The sequence below is a fragment of the Filicampus tigris genome, chromosome 10 (assembly GCF_054856515.1).
Source record: "Filicampus tigris isolate MCC_2025a chromosome 10, RoL_Ftig_1.0, whole genome shotgun sequence".
In the NCBI taxonomy this organism is placed as follows: domain Eukaryota; kingdom Metazoa; phylum Chordata; class Actinopteri; order Syngnathiformes; family Syngnathidae; genus Filicampus; species Filicampus tigris.
In genome coordinates, this window is record NC_141226.1 from 22,621,222 (window position 1) to 22,640,739 (window position 19,518).

Below are 19,518 nucleotides of genomic sequence, written 5' to 3' on the forward strand. Positions count from 1 at the left end.
AAATATAAATAAATCTAAAATTCTACTCGGTAAAATCTAGCACTTCACCAGTTGCTCGAGTGTAGTCGTCGTCTTACCACAGTCATAAAATTCAAATCTTTGACTAACCGGTAGCACTAGTAGGGCACAGATGCTAACTCGTGCGCATTTTGACCTCACTAGGAACATCATTGCTGTTCTACCAGGGCGATGAATTGTCCAAACAGTGAGGACAAAGAGTCAACTAGTGCATGAATCTTAAGCTGGATAGCAAGGGCATTAGCTAGTAGGTGTAAAAAAAAAAAAAAACAGTACTAGTTAATACATAGCGCATCACTAGTAGCACACAGGCGTCAACGCATGCGCAGTCCCGCCTCACTACTACCTTGCATAGCTGTACGATCAATGACGATGAACGGAAATTTTTTTGCTCCGCGGCCCAGAGGTTGAGGATGTCCGCGCTATCAGCTACGGCGCAAGGTTAAAAATACGCTCAAAGGAATGGAGCCGCGGGCCCAGTTGCTTGCCGAGGCCACAGCATGTAACAAGTGAGTCAACATCATCCATCACTGCGAGCGATGAACTTGGTAAGTGTTGTCTGAGGCTTTGGAGCGTGACAATGTTTGTACAGTCGCCTCATGCAAGCACAACACACACGCACGCACGCACGCATGCACGTCACAGACCTTATAAAGAATCCTTGGAAGAATGCAAAACCCTTGCATAACTTTGCACAAGTGGACAATTTCAGGCCACTTGCGGGATGTGGATTTGTTTCGCTTTCCATCGAGGGAACGGGTCCTGATATTTGACTCTTCCTGAAAAGATGCCGCAGATGCACGCACACACACCCGATAGAACCGCCACTAGCAAGTACCCCTTTGTGGAAGTTTTTTCCGTGGGAACTCTTGTCCATTCACCCAGAGCATTTTTTTTTTTTTTTTTTTTTTTTTTTTTAGGTCGGAGGTGGCCGATGTCGGACCGGATAGGCTCCCAATCTGTATTGTAGTTCCTCCGACGAGGGTGTCTGATGGCGGTTGAGGTCAGGGCTCTTGAAATTCTTCCACACCAAATTTGACCAGTCATGCCGTAGAATGGAGACTAGGATGAAAAGACCTTTCACAAACTAAGGAGAATACTTGTCTTAAGATTAAAACGATTCAGGGGGGTATGCAAAGCCCTTTTCATTGTCCTTGTCATCCATCTTAAGGCCAATTTACTAGTACACACTACATGGAGTTGTCCTATCAGTATGCCAAAAACGTCCTACTAGTTTGACAGTAGTGGAAGGGAATAGAGGGAAAAAAATGTGCACTGAATAGTCTAAGAATGTAATTTTTTCAACTTAAAAAAAATATATATTAATTTATTCATATTGTAAAATCACAAGATGTGCACATGTACAACACTAAAGTCCACCAAACATTAAGTAGGGAAAGCTGATTTTTTTTTTTCCCTCATCCTTCCACTTTTTTTTTTTTTTTTTTTTGGGTAAGGAGTTCAGTTTCAGGCTTGGGGGTCGCGGCCTCTTCCTTCCAAGTCTTCTGAGAGGAGGTGGGGCAGGGAACCTGTCGCACAGAATAAAAGGCCCGCCAGCTGAAGAGGTGCAGACTCGTTCATACGTCCGTCCGCTGGACTAACAGTTGGCCGGCCGGCCGACCGCCTTCGAGAAATCCCAGGTGGCAAATATCCTCCCGCATGCAGCCGCCTCTCGATCCCACCCAGTGGGGCTGGGAAAGCTGTTGAGGATCCAGAGCTTTCAGGCGTGACTTTTTTTTTTCCGGCGTCACCCTATTAACAGCAAAATGGCTTGGTCCAGCGCAGTGGTGGGACATTTTTTCACAAATACTTTGTGACTGTACTGAAGTCGATTTTTCAGGTGTTTGTACCTTACTCGAGTATCAATTTTTTTTATATATCCCAAGTGTCTGTTCTTCTACGCTAGTACGGAATGCGAGTACTTTTGCCCCCTCTGGTCAAGCCCCGCTAGGCCTTCAACATCTCCTCCCTCACCTCTCGGCAGTGCAGCCGACCCACAGCTGGACAGGCTGCTCACTACTAGAGACACTCATCTGGTTTGTTTAAGATGTTGACGGGTGTATGTGCGTAAACGACAGCTAGACTTTCACGGCTACAGCTGACAAGTTGTGTGTTTATGGGGAGTGTGTGTAGGTGTGTGTGTGTGTGTGTGTGTGTAACAGGTCTCAAATAGGTCCCTCAAGGCCACAATCATGAAACCAGAGCCACATTGCCGGACACAAGGACAACAAAATGAAGGAATGAGGGTAAGCAGAGGTCAAAGGTCGCCTTGGACCATCCATGCAGCTTTGCAATGTATTATTTTCTTCACGCAATGATAGTTCAAATTTTGCTATATATTATTTCGGTGTTTATTATGGCGGCTGAAGTTGGTCACAGTGATCGCTATGCACTTTGTTCTGGAACTTCAGATCTCAATGGAATAATGATTTATTTTATTCTCTTTTTAAAAGACTTGCGTAATGTTTCATATTTTTTATGTATTTGATACGAGTAATTTGCCACGCCCGTTTCGCCTTGCAACTACTGGAACAAGTAATTGTATCGATGATCCAACCTGTATTTTCTAGCTAAATTAGCTAACCTAAATTTGACACGCTACACTTTTGCAAATGACAAAAATAAGTTATTCAATTTAATAGCCAACAATGTAAATTAAATTAAATACAGGACTCTTGTTTGTGCCATTGTGTCTGTGTGCATCCTAATGCCAGCGGTGGTGCATATCTTGACAAAATGCAGAATCCGTCACAAACAATGTCCATTACAAACCTTTTTATTGAGTTGCAGAAAGCAATTTACACTTGGATTTAAACAGACAGTAACACCTTCATTTTGATCACTTGCCATTGGCGATGCTGAAAAATGTCCAAAATAAATCAACATGTTTGATTGAATACATTCGACTTCATCAAGGAGATTTGGGCCCGGTCCACCTGAACGACAACTGCATTTGAGAGGGGGAAAAAAAAATAAAAAAAAATAAATAAAAAAATAGCGCAGCACTTCAACTGAAAATCTGTGTAGCGTCAAAAAGGACTGCCAGACCAACGATGCCAAAGTGGCGTCGCGTCAACATGTTATGCTGCAGACGTCAGAAGGGACCAAACACTTCCTGCTGGTGCGTTCAAGGACATCAGTCGAAAAACTAGGTGGTTGTGTTTGAAAGTGAAATTGACTAGGAAAAATGTGTCAGACTTGGGACTGGCCACTGTTTACCCTCCATGTGCATCGAGCGCCTTTGGCAATTTTTCAGTAACTTCTCTACAGCCAACTTAAACTAAAATTGTTATTCACCTTAGACACTTTTGATTTAAAAGGGGACATATTAAGGAATATTGACCGTTTAACTGCTCGTGTGAAAAGGGTTGCAAGCAAGTAAATCGTTTATCTGCTCATTTTTGCTAGCGTGTCTCGGTGCACGCAGGGCAGAATTTTGAAAAGTAGAAAGTCTTGCCTCCATGAATGAAAATGTAGTTGTCTCGTAACCCCCCCCCCCCCCCCCCCGGCTCCACCCGGTGGTGTCATGGTAACAAAAGCTGTTGCTACCGGCAACGGTATGAGATGAAATAATTTCTGCGAGCCAAAAGATAGTGTTAGACGTACTACTCTTCATTGGGATTTGGGAACATGTTATGGTACATGGTAATTGTTCTAAATTGTGGGGGGAAAAAAAAAAAAAAGAATGCAATCCAAATGAGCACATTTGATCGAATGTACACATCAACCGAGTTCATAAAAGCGACTATCAGTACCCAAGGGAAGCAATTACACAACTCACAAAAAATTGGGGATATTTCAGGGTGAACTTAAAATGCACGAGAACCTTCCACTGGTGAACTTAACTTCACCTCTAAACCTTTGAATGCCCGCCTTATTTTTCAGGACCGAATGGCAAAATTTCACCACATTTCCATGGACACTTGGACGCCTTTCCGTGACTCTTCCAGTGTTTTGACTAGCCGATGACACTCTTAAGCCCAGTGGCCACTTCCCTTTTGAGAACATCCCGTCTGAAGCCTAGAAAGCGTCAAGAGCAGATTTGCAACGGACAGACCAGAGGAGTCACAGAAAGGCATCAGCAAAGTGGCCCTTTTTGTGAGTAGTGTATGTTGTATTTTACAGCAGTAGCAAGTGGAAAGTGACATTGCAGATTGTAACCCATGGTTAAGGCTACCAAAAAAAAAAAAAAAAGACAACCAGTGTCTTCAAATGTTCCTTAACTGGATCTACAGACGCACTCGCGCACACACACACAGCAGATATACAATGGAGTGGACCCAAATCTCCCAAATGACGTGCAGCTGACGGCTCAGGGTGGGTCAGCGGAGCTTCACCTCAATACAGTTTCCAGGAGATGAAATGTAAGGCAGTGTGAGCGCCTGCTAAGAGTTCTCAAACCGCGATCCTTTCCGAGTAACACGGGATCCGAGCACAGGTGCCTTTACAGTAAGTACGCACTTCCAGAGGATGAGCAGATACAGAGAAGAGGTGAAAAGCCACCTGAGAGTGAAAGAAACAAATCACGAAGCTTTAAACCGACACGTCGATAACAAAACGGATTTTTTAAAAAAATTTATTTATTTATTTTTTTGTCATTCGTATGTTGGCAAGCAAACATGTTTGGACATTCCCGCCTTTGAGATTGTTGATTGCGTTATATCGATATAGTACACGCAGCAGTATGAAAATAGTCAAAAGAGTGATTTGAAAAGTTGACGCAAAGACGACTGAGACTGAAACATACAAACAAAAATCATTCCTGGACACGAATTGCCGCAATCTCGGAGGAAGCGCAGACGGTCAAGTCAAAACGGATTCAGGTTTCCTCGCGGCGCGGCGAGAAAAGAAAGCAGGCCTGCCTGTGATCCAAACGCGGGGTCTCAGTAACTAAATAAATAATGAAAACAATATACATCTATTTCTCAACAATCAAAACGTGTCACCAATTTCTGAAGCGCGGCGAGAGCTGCAGCAACGGACGGGTAGGATGGAAGACGATTCGACATTCAGTCCCACCGACCCGGCCGGACGAGGCGAACGCGGGCAGCACTTGCCCGTCGCGCTCGCTAAGTAAAACGTACACACACACGCGCGCGCGCGCGACAGATGAAACCGATCGGGGTTCACCTGACACGGATGACGAACAGAGGAAGCTTGATTGATCTTGCAAATAAAAAAAAGAATTGGCCTCTCCTTGTTTTCACTCATTAGAGTAGTGACTCCCAAGCACTCTGTCGCGGGAAATGATCCAATTTGGTGGTGTGCCATGAAATTAAAACGATTGATTTCAGGGTTCATTGACTTAGAAACGGACTTGGGTGAGTACTGCGTTGGCCTTGTAATGTCCAAGCAGTAAAATGCAATTGATTTCAGCCTGTATTGAAACTGGCTAGGTTTAGGACTAAAGTGCTCTTAAATGGTCAAAAATATTATTTTTTTTGGGGGGGTGGTGTGCCGTGAGATTTATTTTTAATGTAACAGTGTAGCAGTCGAAATTGAATCAATTTCCACCTGTATCAACTTAGAAACTGAATTAGGTTACAACTACAGTGGCCTTCAAGAGTAAAAGCAATATTTTTTTTTTTTGGGTGGTGTGCTGTGAGATTTTTTTTCTTTTTTTTTCCACTGTAACAGCGCAGCAGTCAAAATTACATTGATTTCAGTCTGTATCAACTTGCACGCTGACTAAAGTGGTAAGTACGGCGGCCTTAAATGGTCAAAAAGTGGACCCTTTTTTTTTGGTGTGGTGCCATGAGATTTTTCTCATTTAACAGTAAAACATTACAAGAAAAAGAAATGATTTCAGCCTGTATTGACTGGGAAACTGACTGGTGAGAACTACAGTGGGCTTCAATGATCAAAAGACATTTTTTTGGTGTTTTTTTTTGTTTAACACTTATGGGTGATAGGACAAACAATGTGGTAATATCAGTGAAAAATAAAAGATTTTTCGCCTCTTGACTCAGAAAATGACTTGGGTGACAACTACTTAATGGTTAAATTAAAAAGAGCACTTTTTTTTTTTTTTTTTTTTTTAAATCTGGTAGTGTGCTATGAAATGACGTGCTTTGGCGCAATAAGGGTTGGGAAACAGCGCATTAGAGAATCGGATAAATAAAACTTGGTAAAACAAGGATTGAAGTACAATTAAAACGAAAATGCCGGCACACGTTTTTGTTGAATCCAACTTAAATCTTCATCACCATTGGGTGTCAAATAAAGACGAGTTCTATTGCGAATTGAAGGGGCCTTAGAGAGGATCCATGCAAACCGCTTGAGACGTGTGAAAATGGACAGAAGCGAAACGTTGGGGAGGATGCTGCTGCAGCGGCTCGTTAAAAAGTAAAAATCTGTCGCTATTTACACCGAGGAAAGTGAATACATTCAGGCAGCAAAAAAAAAAAAAAAAAAAAAAAAAAAAGGAAAGGAGCGCCACCTCTCCCCTGTTCGAGGTACATTTGGCACTGCTAATACTTGGCCCGTCCCTGCACCATCTCCCGCTTTTTGTTCCAACCTTGCCCGACGTGTCTGCAAGTCACGTCATTGGTGTGATACCAGAGATCATATTGGTAAAAGCGCTCAAGTGTTGGCGCATCAGACAGGAAGTGAGCGGATTGATTCCCCCACGCCCGCCGCCGCGTTGCCCCGTACTTCAGTCGGCGTCTTTGGTTCAGAAGGCACGTGTGTGTGCACGTCACCGCTTCACTTATTTTTTGAAAAAAAAATCTCCTTCGATACGGACATCCACACCCCCCCCCCCACACAACCCCACACCGCATCAACCCCCCCCTGAGTGTGGAGGCCACCTGGACACTTGGGGGTTCTTTTGCTCTTTCCCTGGCTTCCTGTGCAGTAGTCCAAAGGGAAGGAGAATACAAGCCAATAAGCTCAGATGCCGTTGGTGAGGTCCGAGATGACGTTGGCCTTCACTAACTTGCGCAGGAACTCTTTCTCCTTGGATATGTTGTGCGTCCATGACTGAGGGAAATCAGAATAACAGAAAAAGAAAAAAAAAAAGGATTTTGAGAAAATTCACCAGTGTGGATTGAAGCATTAGGCTCAGCGCACAGTGAGCAACGCAGCAAAACAATGACGCTATTTGTTGGTCTGTTTATTGTGTTTTGCATTGTGTGTTAGCATTAAGCTAGTGGATTTTGCCAAAGTTATGTGGCCGTGGTAAGTACACAATGTATATTTCTCTTTGTTTCATATTTAGTTCAGATGGGGGTGTCAATGAACGGATTGAAGTGTTTTTTTTTTTTTAAAGTGTTCCTTGTTGTAGCGTGAGGTGCAACAAATAACCGACTAATCGATTATCAAATTAATCAATAATCAGTTTCGTAACCACTTTGTCGTTTATTTACCATGCTTGATTTAAAATTGTCCAAATCCTCGGAATTTTGTCTGCATGTCAAAAGAGGGAGAAAAAAAAAAAAAAAAAAAAAAACATTTGCCAAGCGACAGCTCGTATCTCGTGTCAAAGTACCCCCTCCGTGTGACCGAAATGAATCGAAATGTTATAAAAGAAAGTTCCCGGTTGATTTTTGTGCCGTTTGTGAAATGACCAGTGGTCTCGAGACACATGCGGCCTTGATGGGAAACAGACTTTTTCCTTTATCAACTTCATTATCTGGGGCTCGGAAGACCAAACAAGCGCACGGGACGGCAGCAGTCAAGTGCGCCACACGGCCAACAATGAATGGCTGATGATGACAGCGTTGATGAAGATGATAATAAACGCAAACAGCTCGCTGGGAGTTTAGAGGAAGGTTATCATCAAACGGTGCTCATGGTTTACACACGTCAACACTCGCCGTGCACTGGTTTGCAGTGTAAACGCTGAGGACGAGCTCAGACGGCGATTCGGAGTGGCCGTACATTGAGGGATGGCCAAGGGAATTCATGTGGAAAATTTGCACGCTTGTACAAACGCAACATTTTTTTTTTTTTTTTTTTTTTTTTTAATTCATTTTTCTCCTTTTCCCCCCCAAACATTGGCCTGAGAAATTACACTCCACTGACAAAAGAAATTAATTAACTCATGACCGTAATAAAACCAAGCACAAGACAACGGATCACGGAAGATGAAGCTTAGCAATAACTTATTTTTCAGTTTAAGATTGTAAATCTGGGCGTCTGTGCAAACAATTACCAATATTTTTTTTGTTTTTAGTAAAGCAAAATGGCACAGTATTGAATTTAGACAAACAAAAGAATGCAAATGAAATGTAAACAAACATACGGTAGGGATTTCAATATTCGTGTGATGATGTGTGCCTTTAAGGGGCGTGGCCTATCCATGTCAGGATTCAGAATCAAGTTTGGCTGGTTAAACTGTGGCTCAATGTGAGCATCTGGACAGCAGCTCTTGATGTGTTGTTGTGTTCATTCCGTTGCATTACACATTCCACTTCGCTCGCACAGTAGCCTATTCGAAGCTAGGTTCTAAAAGCCCCTTTCGCCAGAAAGACGGCGCCCCGGTTGCCGGCGTGCCCGTATTTGGAAGTGCCGACGTCGCAGCATGCAAATGAAGTACGGACGGAGAATTTTGCCGGCGGTTTAGACGACAAGTAGACCGCAGCTCGACTTTCCGTTGTTGGAAAAGAAAGTCCTGGTTATGCTCATTTTAAGAAGGAGAAGGAGACAAGCAGTAAAAAAAAAAAAAAAACTGACAATAGGTGCATCCTTTACTACTGGGTCAAGGTGGAACTCAGTTTAATCTCCAAAGTGAGCTATAGTTCCACACAGACCGCTTCGAGGTACTCTGTATTTCAGGCTGAGAAGGGAGCAGTGTCTTCTGTCACTGTGTGTCATCTCCTGGTTTGTCCTAAAATCTAACCGCTAAGTGCAGTGTGATAAGGGCTACGGAAAGTCAAAGTACAACTGTATTCAGTACATATAAGTGTTTGAACCATGTTGAGCACATTTCAGAGTTTTCTGAGAGCAGTGCTACATGAATAAAATGGGACTTACTTTGGGGGTTAAGATCAGGGGATGTCGCCAATATTTGTCAACTGTGGGCATGCGAAGCCCTTTGAGACTTTTAAGCGCTACATAAATGAATTTGACTTGATTTGACTTACAACTGTGATGTCGGCCATGGGCAAATCGTTAAGACGGATTGTCGTCCCATTTGTGGAGAAGCCGACTATTCCCCAATTCCTTCCATCCAGGGTTCACACTCACCTCTTTGATAGCAGACATCTTGACGGCTTCATAATAGTGGAGGGGTGCGTGGGGCGTGTTCATATCGTAGCCGAAGCCGGCCACCGCCACCTCGTCGCAGTTATGCAGCGCCATCGTTATGGCGACTGTGCCTAAAGTTGGAATGTTCTGTCGCAAAGACAAAGTTCTGCATCAGTCCTCATTTCCAAGTTTCCTCACTCGCCATCCAGTCCAATTCCCCTAATCCCGGCACTACTAACTAAACTTTGATGACTCGGTCATTAACTATTACCTGTGAGATGTGACCCCCCCCCCCCCCCCATGACACAGTGATCTACAGGCCTGAACTGTGCTTCCTTATCGCCTTGGGCTGCCCCAGATCGAGGCGGGGGGGGGGATGGGTGGCAGCAGATTGTGTGTGTGTTTTGTTTAAGGAAGAACGAGTGGAGGGAGGTCCCATTTAAATCATTACCCTGATTTGCAGCCCTCGGGGTAGGTGGACCTGAACAAGCAGCTGGCCAACCCCCTACTGTGTGCTCTAATACAGATTAATTTACACACACACACACACACACACACACACACACACACACACACACTGGTATAACCAATCAAGTTGCTCATTCATTTCCATGTACATAAACATACAGTATGATGTGATGGTCAAAAGGAGAGCTGGGGCAAGGGGGCCGAACCTGAGCATAAAACCCTGCAGCGTTAAGACAGCAACACAACGGTACGGAGAAATACAAATGAGCAGAAACACGCTCCCGCCAGATGCTCACGTGTTGAACACATGCTGGGTTCATGGAGGGGTGTTCCGAGAGCCCCGCTGGATTGTGCCCGGGTGATGTTCACTTAGAACAGTCCCGCTTGACTTTCCGGCCACACACACACACACACACACACACACACATGCAAACAAGGGGTCAGGCACATCAATCAACCGCTGGGTCAGAGTCCAGCAGTGGAGATTCACTGCCTCAATGCTAGAGAATCGACTCCAGGAACTGGAATTCGATTCAAGACCCAGGAAAGTGAATTCCAAGATTTGTTTTGAAAAGACATCGCACGTGTTTGAAGATAATTGCTGATAACACGAGCAAAGACTGAGAACTACGGAGCGTAGTACTCAATTAGGGAGATAAAGCGTTAAACTGTGTTTCACCATTTTAGTCCAACTTGACAGTCAGCCAGCGGACCGGGGATTTCGAGCTTTAAGAGCGCCTCGTTGTTGTGGCAAGGAAAAGCCCCATGACGACCCGGTGGGATATATTCCTGTCACCGGAGACGTTAAGACATATTTTCGCAGCTCAAGCCTATACGGTAGTTATGTATGTGTAGGTTTAAAAAAAGATGCTAGCAGGAGAGTTGTGTGACAGGTGAGCGGGGCGTGGCTTCAGCACATTAAGTGGACAAGGCCACATGGTTTCCTTATTTCGTTCTTTCTTTATTTCTAAGACTTAATCTTTGAAATCCTTCAAATTCGCCAGAGTTGTTAACAACACTCCTCTGTGTTACAGGGACTATAAATGTTATCAAATATGGTATTAGGTACAATCAACCCAGTTGATGGAATTGCCGTCAAAAGTCTCGGCTATAGTGATTACAATTGTAACATCAAATGCAGCAAAAAATGCAGCATTTTCTGTTACATTTGTTTCTTTTTTTTTATCTTCCGGGATGCCAGTAAAAGGTGAAGAACAGATCACTTACAACTGCAAGGAAAACTTCAAATATTTGGCCAAATGACAAAACATTTCCAGGTAGAATAATCTGTACTCTTAATTTGTAGTAATGATCAGCAGTTTTCCTGATGAATGAATGGAAAAAAAAAAAAAAAAAAAAATGCATCTTGATGCATTCGTGTGTATTCCTCCTCAACCCATTTCTTTCCTTCCCCTTCAAAGATATCTTTACAAGCCAGGTGGGAGCATTTTGTGTTCCCCAACGACTGCCAACTCTCAATCACTTTAAGAAGTTGGATACTTTGTCTCTTCCCTGTGATCCGAAAATTCCTGATTGTGCCCTTCCACAAAGATTAGGGAAATTATAAGACAATTTCCAAGATTAATGCTGGTAATTCTTGACTGCTGGCTCATCATGAAGCTGCAAGTGTGTGCCTGCATGCGACTTACCCCTTTTCCCATTATGCCATTGTTAAAGGGCAGGCCTATGAACTGGAAGGAAGCCTCCTGCATGAAATAGGGGTTGAGGATTCTCATTTCGCTGGGCTCGCGAGGGACGTGATGGGCCACAGACTTCCAAAAGCCTTCTGTGCCTCGCTGGGGTCATGCAGGCAGAGCAGAGAGAAAGAAGAAGAAGAAAAAAAAAAATAGACAAATATGTGTGTCATGTTAAAATGAGACTACCTTTAGGCTAATATACTATTAACAGTTGTTTGCAGAGAGGGAGCCGAGTGGTTCTTCTTTACCCAGTATTGAAACATTAAAAAGCCATGCAGAGTTGGATTCTTGTAATGTGGCAAAAAAAAAAAAACAACAAAAAAAATTATTTACTGCCAGTTCTGATTCCCGGTACCTGAAAATTGATACCATCAAACATAACGGTACCAATTTTCAGTACTTGTGTGTGTTTGTGATAATAAATGTTAATTTGTGCAATAGAAAAATCCCCAAATTTTGTGCGAAGCCCATTTCTTTGCAACCAACTGCACAGGGAATTAAGTTTAAACAGTAATACAATGAACGAAGGAAAAAAAATCATTTTTTTTAAACCATGTGAAGTTGTTTTTCCAAGAACACGAAGGCCCCCTAAACCCTGTGCGAAAAGTTACAACCCGTACCATCATTAAAAAAATAACAGCTGGAAGAGGAAATGAACATGAACAAAGAGAAAAAAAATGACGTATACGCTCTCCGGCTTTAAAAGGGAGAAACACGCAACAGCGCTCCCGGCTTCAGTGGTAGAAACGCGGTTATGCTTAATGGGTTAATAATATCGTTAATCGTTTCCCACGCTGATTATTAGACAGATACGTAGCAATATGCAACACTTTATTCCGATAAATCTCTGCCAGCGCTACTATTTCAAATGATGCAACATTGCTAAAAAAAAAATCCCAATGTCCCATCAGTGATGAGCTCGTTCTAGAACAGGCCCACGGTCTACTCATGTGGTTGGTCCCTGGGGCGCACCAGGTTAGTGACCCCCAAGTTTAAACTAGCAATATAAGCAATTATAATCACTTTAGGGGAAAGTCAATTGCTCACGGAAATGTGTTACTGCAGTCAGGCGTTTATTGTATTTGAGCAACTTGTAACTGGCAGGCTAGCCGTTCTTCGAAATTAGAATGCAAGGACGTAAATGTGTATCCGCGGCACGAGTGTGTTTCCCCGTGTCTGGCAAATGACTCAAATGTGGAATCAATGACACAACAAGAACGACAAATTTGAGTATCATCGATCTCCTGTGGAAAAACATTTATGTTCAATTTTTTTTTTCATTTTTTTTTTTTTTTTTTTTACGTGAATGGGACATCGTGTTATTGTGAAAACTGAAAAAAATAAATAGGACATAAGTGTTTTCGCAGGGTAGCGACGATATACTCTGAACATTTTCCTCCTGTACAGCTGTGCTGAAGTGCTTTAACCTGAAGTGACGCCAAAGGTTAGATATGGCATTTCAAAGGAAGGGATTCAAATCACACCTTGACCTGAGGGCATTGTAGAGCCCAATTTTTTTTTTTTTTTTAACATAAAGCAATCGTTGGGTGCTTGGGAAGCCATTTAGACGGGACAGGCAGCGCCACCTGAACAGAATAACTCAACTTCATGAAACGCACTCGCACTCACCAGTCGTTGAGACAAAAAAACAGCACAGAACCCTCTCGAAACGGTCATGTCGGATGATAAACAAAATGACCAAACAACAAACGAGCGGTGCGTGATTGACTTGGCCAATAGTGTGACTTCCTCATAAGATGTCAATGGGAATCACCTGTTCAAATAGCACTTGCTCGGTTCCCTTTGATATATCCGCGCGTGACTGTGTGCTTGTCGTGCGTGTGTGTGTGTTGGCAGCGGCAAACACGTCTGCTGGATTCAACAACAGTGGCGGCTCTTTTTGAACGGAGGCCCAGCTCTGTGCTCTTGGCAAGCTGCAACAGGAACAACAGCTCATCTCTCCTGTCAACACAGCTTGTGTTTGCCAGAAATCTATTTAGCAATGTGTGGATGTGTATACGTCTTGGTTACGCTGAATAAAGACAGTCAAGCGTTTTTTGTTTTTTTTTCTTTATTCTAGGGCAGAGACAAGCTAAAAGACACACACACACACATAATACACAGCTTCACTTTGCACACGACAATGACCTGACATGTACATAGAGCAATGTGACGGGGTGGATTTCTCTTTGATGAGCTTCAAAAACGGTGGCCAAAAGTTGTCCCGTGGGCCCTCTCACGCCCGCTGCTTACTTGATTTAAGGAGCAACAACGACGGGTCAGTAACTCAAATGACTCACAAGAAGCAAACTGTGCATTGCTGCTGCTACTACTACTTTCTTACAGAGCTTTCGAGACACTCCCAAGACGCCAGAACTTGAATGTCTTCAGATTTTTTTTTTTTTCGTAGCCGATGCTAAGGTGGTGATAATCGAGTAGTCAATGATTAAATCTATGGCGTCGCATATATCGTCGCTGTCATGTGAAAAACACATCTCCATTTTTTTCATTTTTCTTATTTTTACATGAATGTGAAAATTAAAAAAGTTTCCAAAATTGGACATACGTGTTTTTCACAGGACAGCGACAATATGTAAGATTTAGGCTGTCCTTGTGCTTTTGTTAAGTTTGATATACTTGCACATTATGAAAGTGACAGTGCTATCAGTCTCATTTTTAGTCAAATATTTCCACGCGATTGAGCCACCACTGCTTGTTCGCTACGTTTAGCACGTTTGGGACCACGTGGCCCGGCTAAATATGCAGACGGGAACTTTGTGATGGTAAGCCGATGCCCAGCTCTGGAAAATGTATTAATTAGACCCGTTCTTTGATATCGCGCCTAAAAACACGGTTCCCGTAATGGTGAGAAAATGACGGTCGGTGCATAGGAAAGTGAGCGCAGCATCAGCGGATTGACTACATTCTGTTTTTGAAGGTTTTGCTCTCCCGACACGGTCCGTCATTTGGATGATTTTTTTTTTTTGCCTTATATTGCGGTCTTTTCACCACGCGCATCAAAGCGCAGTACGCCATCGATTAACTCGCTTATCGCGTTGTAGGCTACAGTGAAAAAAAACAACAAAAAAAACATGGAAACATTTCAAGTGGTATCCAAATAGCTGCAATTGACGAAGATACAAGTGTTTTGAGTTCCAGGCATGGTCATGAAAACAATTAAAATCGTAATACGAGGCACCCCTGTATTATTAAGGGTTCAGTAAGCAATATTAAAAAGGTTAAATGTAAGTTGTGCGTTGTGCAAGGCTGAATAGAAGTCGCGAGAGGCCAGTGGGAGTAGCAGTCAAAGAGCTTTCGCAAACAGCCTCAAGGGAACAGGATGTTGCCTCCACTTAGCTTGACTGCTTACCCCTGTGCGAGTGTGTTCGACAAGAGAAACACGGCTGCGCCAGAAGCATTTGAACGCAGCCAGAACAGGAAGCTGCAAAAAGTGTCTCAAGGCCACTCACTCGGACACACACATGCGCCGAAGGTGGACAGAAGAGTGTCGCTGTAATTCGTAGCTTGGGATGTCGCCAAACTGCGTTTGGACAGGAAATAGTTCTTTTTCTCTTGTCCTGCAATTGTTTATTGCTAAATGGGCCATGGACATTAGTCAGTACGTGCATGTGGCTGCTTTTCAGTAAAGCACCTGTTAAAACAAACTGGGAATTGCAAAGTAAGATGGAAAACTCCAACAAGCACTCTGCAAAAGTAAAATGTGAAATGGTCCACTTTCACTTGTACACTTGCGCTCAGCCGCAAAGTTGACTTTTTCTCCCATGGGAGACACGGTCTTGATTAGGGAAATCTCTACCCTAAAAACAGAATTGTGCTCACAAAACACACACGAGGCCGCCAATAGCCAAGTCGTGTCAGGCCTGGCGAATTATATTTGTAAAGCTTGTATCAATTAAATAAATTATATAAATATAAGATGAATATTCTGGTGGTTGTAGTTGTAAGACCCGAATACATAACCTAACACTTGTGTTCGATTATACAATTAAGATAAATCCATGGCAACATCAACACGATCTCAGAAAAGTGTAAGAGTATCCTGTTAGGAGTCAATGAGGTGGAAAAGTAATCCAAACAATAAGGAACTCTCAAGGCTCCACATTTAAGACTTCATTTTGTAATGAATAATGAGGTCTCTGAACGACAATTTTTGTTGTTGTTGCGTCTCAAATATTGCACTAGGGCCAAAACAGCAACATGCATTTTTGTTGGAATGGAATAAAAAAAAAAAAACGAATAAAATAACATATATTCTACCGATCAATTAATCATGTAAAAAAATATTTGGCTTGTACAACTGAATCCATTAATACATGGTTCTGGTAGCACATTTAAAAAAAGTATTGAAGTAAAGAAGAGTGACTGCATACATGTTGGCATTTGGAATTTTCAATACAAAAGATTAAGGCAGAAATTTTACCCTAACATAAAAATAAGCTTAGTAATCGTAACAGCCAATGACGCTTCTCATGAAGGCTAAATTGTGTTTGTCATTGTCATAGCAACCCAAGACCATCTACCGGTACTTGATTGGTCTATGTTGGTCCTTCAAAATAGATCTTAGTCTTGATCATTCTTTAGTCTCGTAAATGTCGCCCAACTTTGTTCAAGTGCACCCTAATTGGTTTCAATCCCTCTTTTATACCATTCCAAGTTTCAGTCTCTCCATGTCAACTTAGAACGCAGGATTTACAAGCGTTCAGTTTATTTGTAAGGAAAATCACGGCCATAGAAATCATCACTAAAGAGCTTAATGCTCGGGATCAGTGCAAGATATCGTCAAAGGGCGAGGAGACCTCGTATAAACCGGGAGAAGTGGGGGATCAAACGCATGTTATGGGAATGAAGGCTAAAGTGAGTGAGTACTAAAATGGAAAATGGGCAGCAATTCACAACGGGAAATCTGTTCCTTTATAATTCAACTTCTGCAATTCATAGATACACGCTACAAAACATCAAATCATCTATATTTTCAAACATTCAACACCAAGTACTCCCTCAAAAAATACTTAGCTCTCAATATGCCATCTTAATGATCAAAAACGAAATGTTCATCAAAAACAGAGGCTTTATTATAAAAATTATAGCGTGTAATGTAAACCACTGCAACATTAAAAATGAACAGTGCTCTTAAATATAGGAAAATAAAAATATGACTTAAAGAATGATTCAATTCAAATGTATGGCAGATAAATTAAATCTAAATTGTGGCTGAATATTTTTTTTAAACAAACCAGCCTTGAAGATTAAATGCAAATGAAGTGCCTTTCAAAGTTAAATACAACTGAACTGAAAAAAAAAAAAAGTGCTGCAATGCACATCACAAGTAAAAAGTGTACTATATATTGGACTAAGCGTAATGCTTGCACCAAGTTGTCTTCCACTTGGAAAAAAAAAATGAGAACGAGGGGATGAAGGAAAAGGGTCATTATCGCCACAGATTTCATGTGCAAACATATCCGAAGCGTCTTGACAAAAGTTTGGAATTCCATACTCATTTTATGGCGTTCTCTAGAATAAGATGATTACATACATGACATAAAGAAGATGCCCTCAATTCCTTGACATGCAAGCATTGTGCAATTTGCAATTCCCCGTCTTGTAAACCAACATCTGAGGATGTGGTTGGATGAGTTGATGTTTGCCATGGAGTGGTCCAACCGCAGAGGTGGAGTGGATTCCGGAAGGTGGATTAAAAGCCATTTCAAAACAAAAAAGGCAACTTTGAAGCAGTAACAAACACAATTACAGCTGTTTGGGGGTTGTGATTCACGTGGACCGATTTGTAAAAGCCTGCTTGCCAGGAAAATGTATTCCACAAGACACATCTAAACATATCAAGCACTAGAAATGCATAGTGATGGGCAAGCACAATGTCACCCCACCAAGGAACGAGGGCAGCGGCGCAAACTGAAGCCCCATCCTTGTTGCCAAAATGTTGTCACATAACAACTGTGTGCTAACGAGAACTTTACGCAGCATAGAAATTGCATGAAACAATAACCACCACGCGTCACTTTACGACACGGACGTCAGTCTATACTGCAGGCGTACATTAAAAGGGTGTGAAAATATTTGACCAAAAAAAAAAAAAAAAAAGATGAGGCCGCTAGCAAATCCAAATATGCAAGTCTATGTTCAAACACTTAATCATTTGTTTTTCTTGGTTTCCTCGCTGGCCTGTCGAAAAATGTTTTTATGTTGAAACTGATCAGTGGCACAAAAGTTTGGGGGCAGATGTGTTGAAAAAATGTCAATGGCCCCATCAATTAAAATCCACTTACATATAATTTGGTCAACTATAAAAAAAAATGTTTAAAAAGTCAACAATAGTGAGCTTTTTCGACGACTCTCTTAAATTGCTCATTATCAATCGAATCCAAACACTAGCACACAGTGTTAGGCGTGTTAATGATCTCTGGCTTGATGGCTGAGTGCTTTTTGAACTACACATGGTAATCAGTGACATCCGGACCATATGTCACTTGGGTCATGTTCAAATGTTATAAATATGTAAATATTTCTGAACGCATGCATGTATCATTTTGGGCTTCCGCACAGATGTTGGGGCTTTAAAAAGACGCGAATAGTTAAAACTATGTGGCTAAAATGTCATGGGCATTCAACCATTTCTAATTAAAAGTTTTGAGTCAAATAGGTGGGCGTTATATTTAGAGTTTAAGTTCTGCCAACATGCTTACACGTGTAATGTATGGGCAAAATTCATAAAGTTTCCTCATGATACAATATTTGGTGTATTTCTATGAGGGTGGACCAAGCGCTTACTGCTTGCCCTTCACTGTTTCCGTTTGAAAAGGCTTTCGGTGCATGAACCACGAATGCGCATTGAGGGTAAGGCTTAAAAATCAAATACAAACATGATTTCGGTGATTGTTAACTTTCTCCTATTGGAGCACAGCATGTAAACAGCGGTCGGCCGGACTGCTGCACACATGGGGTCAGACGACACAGCAGAATGAAAAATATGTAGAGCATCAGTATGCAATAGGCACATTAGGTTGTAACAACGAAAGCCTAGTGAAGCAGTATCTTTTTTTTTTTTTTTTTTTAATCTATACAAGTCATGCGACTGAGTGCGCTGGTGCATTGGGCAGAGGCGTTAAGACTGAATAAAAGATTGTATAATTGCCTCGGAAATTCTCATTTTGTTTAGTCATCCGAAACGATGCCACCGCAGAGGCACGCTCGCTGACCAGCGGCCAAGTGAGACAATGGAGGACACTGCATTATACTGTATGCACTATCCTTAAAAAAAAGGAAGAATAAATGGGGCCTACACTAGCTTTCATAAGCACTGGAGAGATTGAAAAGGCCCCACACATCCCCTCTAGCTGTTATTCTTAAAGGTTTTGCAAAGAAAAAAAAAAACAGTAAAGAATTGACTGTTGTAAAGCAGTCCAAAGTTACATGAAAGCTTTCTCTCTGAAAGGTAAAATGAAAAGAGCAAATGGAGGGATGTTAGTTGGCATTTGACTGGGAGTACACTTTATACATTCCCAGACTCACCCACTAAACCCTTTTATGACATTTTATCAAAACAAAAACGGTTCCGAATATGCTAGCTGAGCGACGTGGCCGAGTGTTACTGAAGTGAACTGCTTTGGGGAAAAACATAATACAGGTGGCGACTCTACTCCGATACGATCATTTCTCATCGAACCTCAAAAACAAGGGCGCAATTGTCAAAGAAGCAGATTGCCACAGAGGGTGGATATTTTGAGAAGCTGTTGGCAATGAGCAATCGGCTCCATTCAATAATTACGTATGTGTACAAGAAATGTAGCTTTATATGTTTTTTTTTTGGGGGGGGGGGGGGGCTGTATCTGTGACGTTGCGTTGTCATTCACCAGCAAAACCAGTGGCTGACCGTTCATGAGAAGAAGTTACAGAAGCCCACACGCTGCCCGCCATTGCGGTCGGCGTACGGCGGGGGCCTAACGACACATGCATCACTGCTGGGAGTGTGTGAAAATGTGTGAGCGAGAGCATGCGGGACACGTGCACACACACAATAGCATCTCCCTCGTGTTTATGTTGCCAATGTATTGGCGAGTGTTAGGTGTGAGTCAGATTAAATAAAGCCAGGATAAAAGTCTTTTAACAA

General features: G+C 42.3%; 1 protein-coding gene across 7 annotated transcripts in view; it reads right to left on the bottom strand.

Moving 5' to 3' along the window:
- Positions 1–4,590: 4,590 nt before the first annotated feature.
- The window catches only part of st3gal3b (ST3 beta-galactoside alpha-2,3-sialyltransferase 3b), a 43,529-nt gene continuing 28,601 nt past the window's right edge, over positions 4,591–19,518 (bottom strand). For all 7 annotated transcript variants that reach the window (XM_086042615.1, XM_086042614.1, XM_086042608.1 and 4 more), the window contains 3 exons: positions 11,325–11,471; positions 9,208–9,354; positions 4,591–6,999 (listed from right to left, as the gene is read on the bottom strand). In XM_086042615.1, the coding sequence (XP_085898741.1) occupies positions 6,910–6,999; positions 9,208–9,354; positions 11,325–11,471 (384 nt within the window). In that variant the 3' untranslated portion in view covers positions 4,591–6,909. The remainder of the gene's footprint in view (positions 7,000–9,207; positions 9,355–11,324; positions 11,472–19,518) is intronic.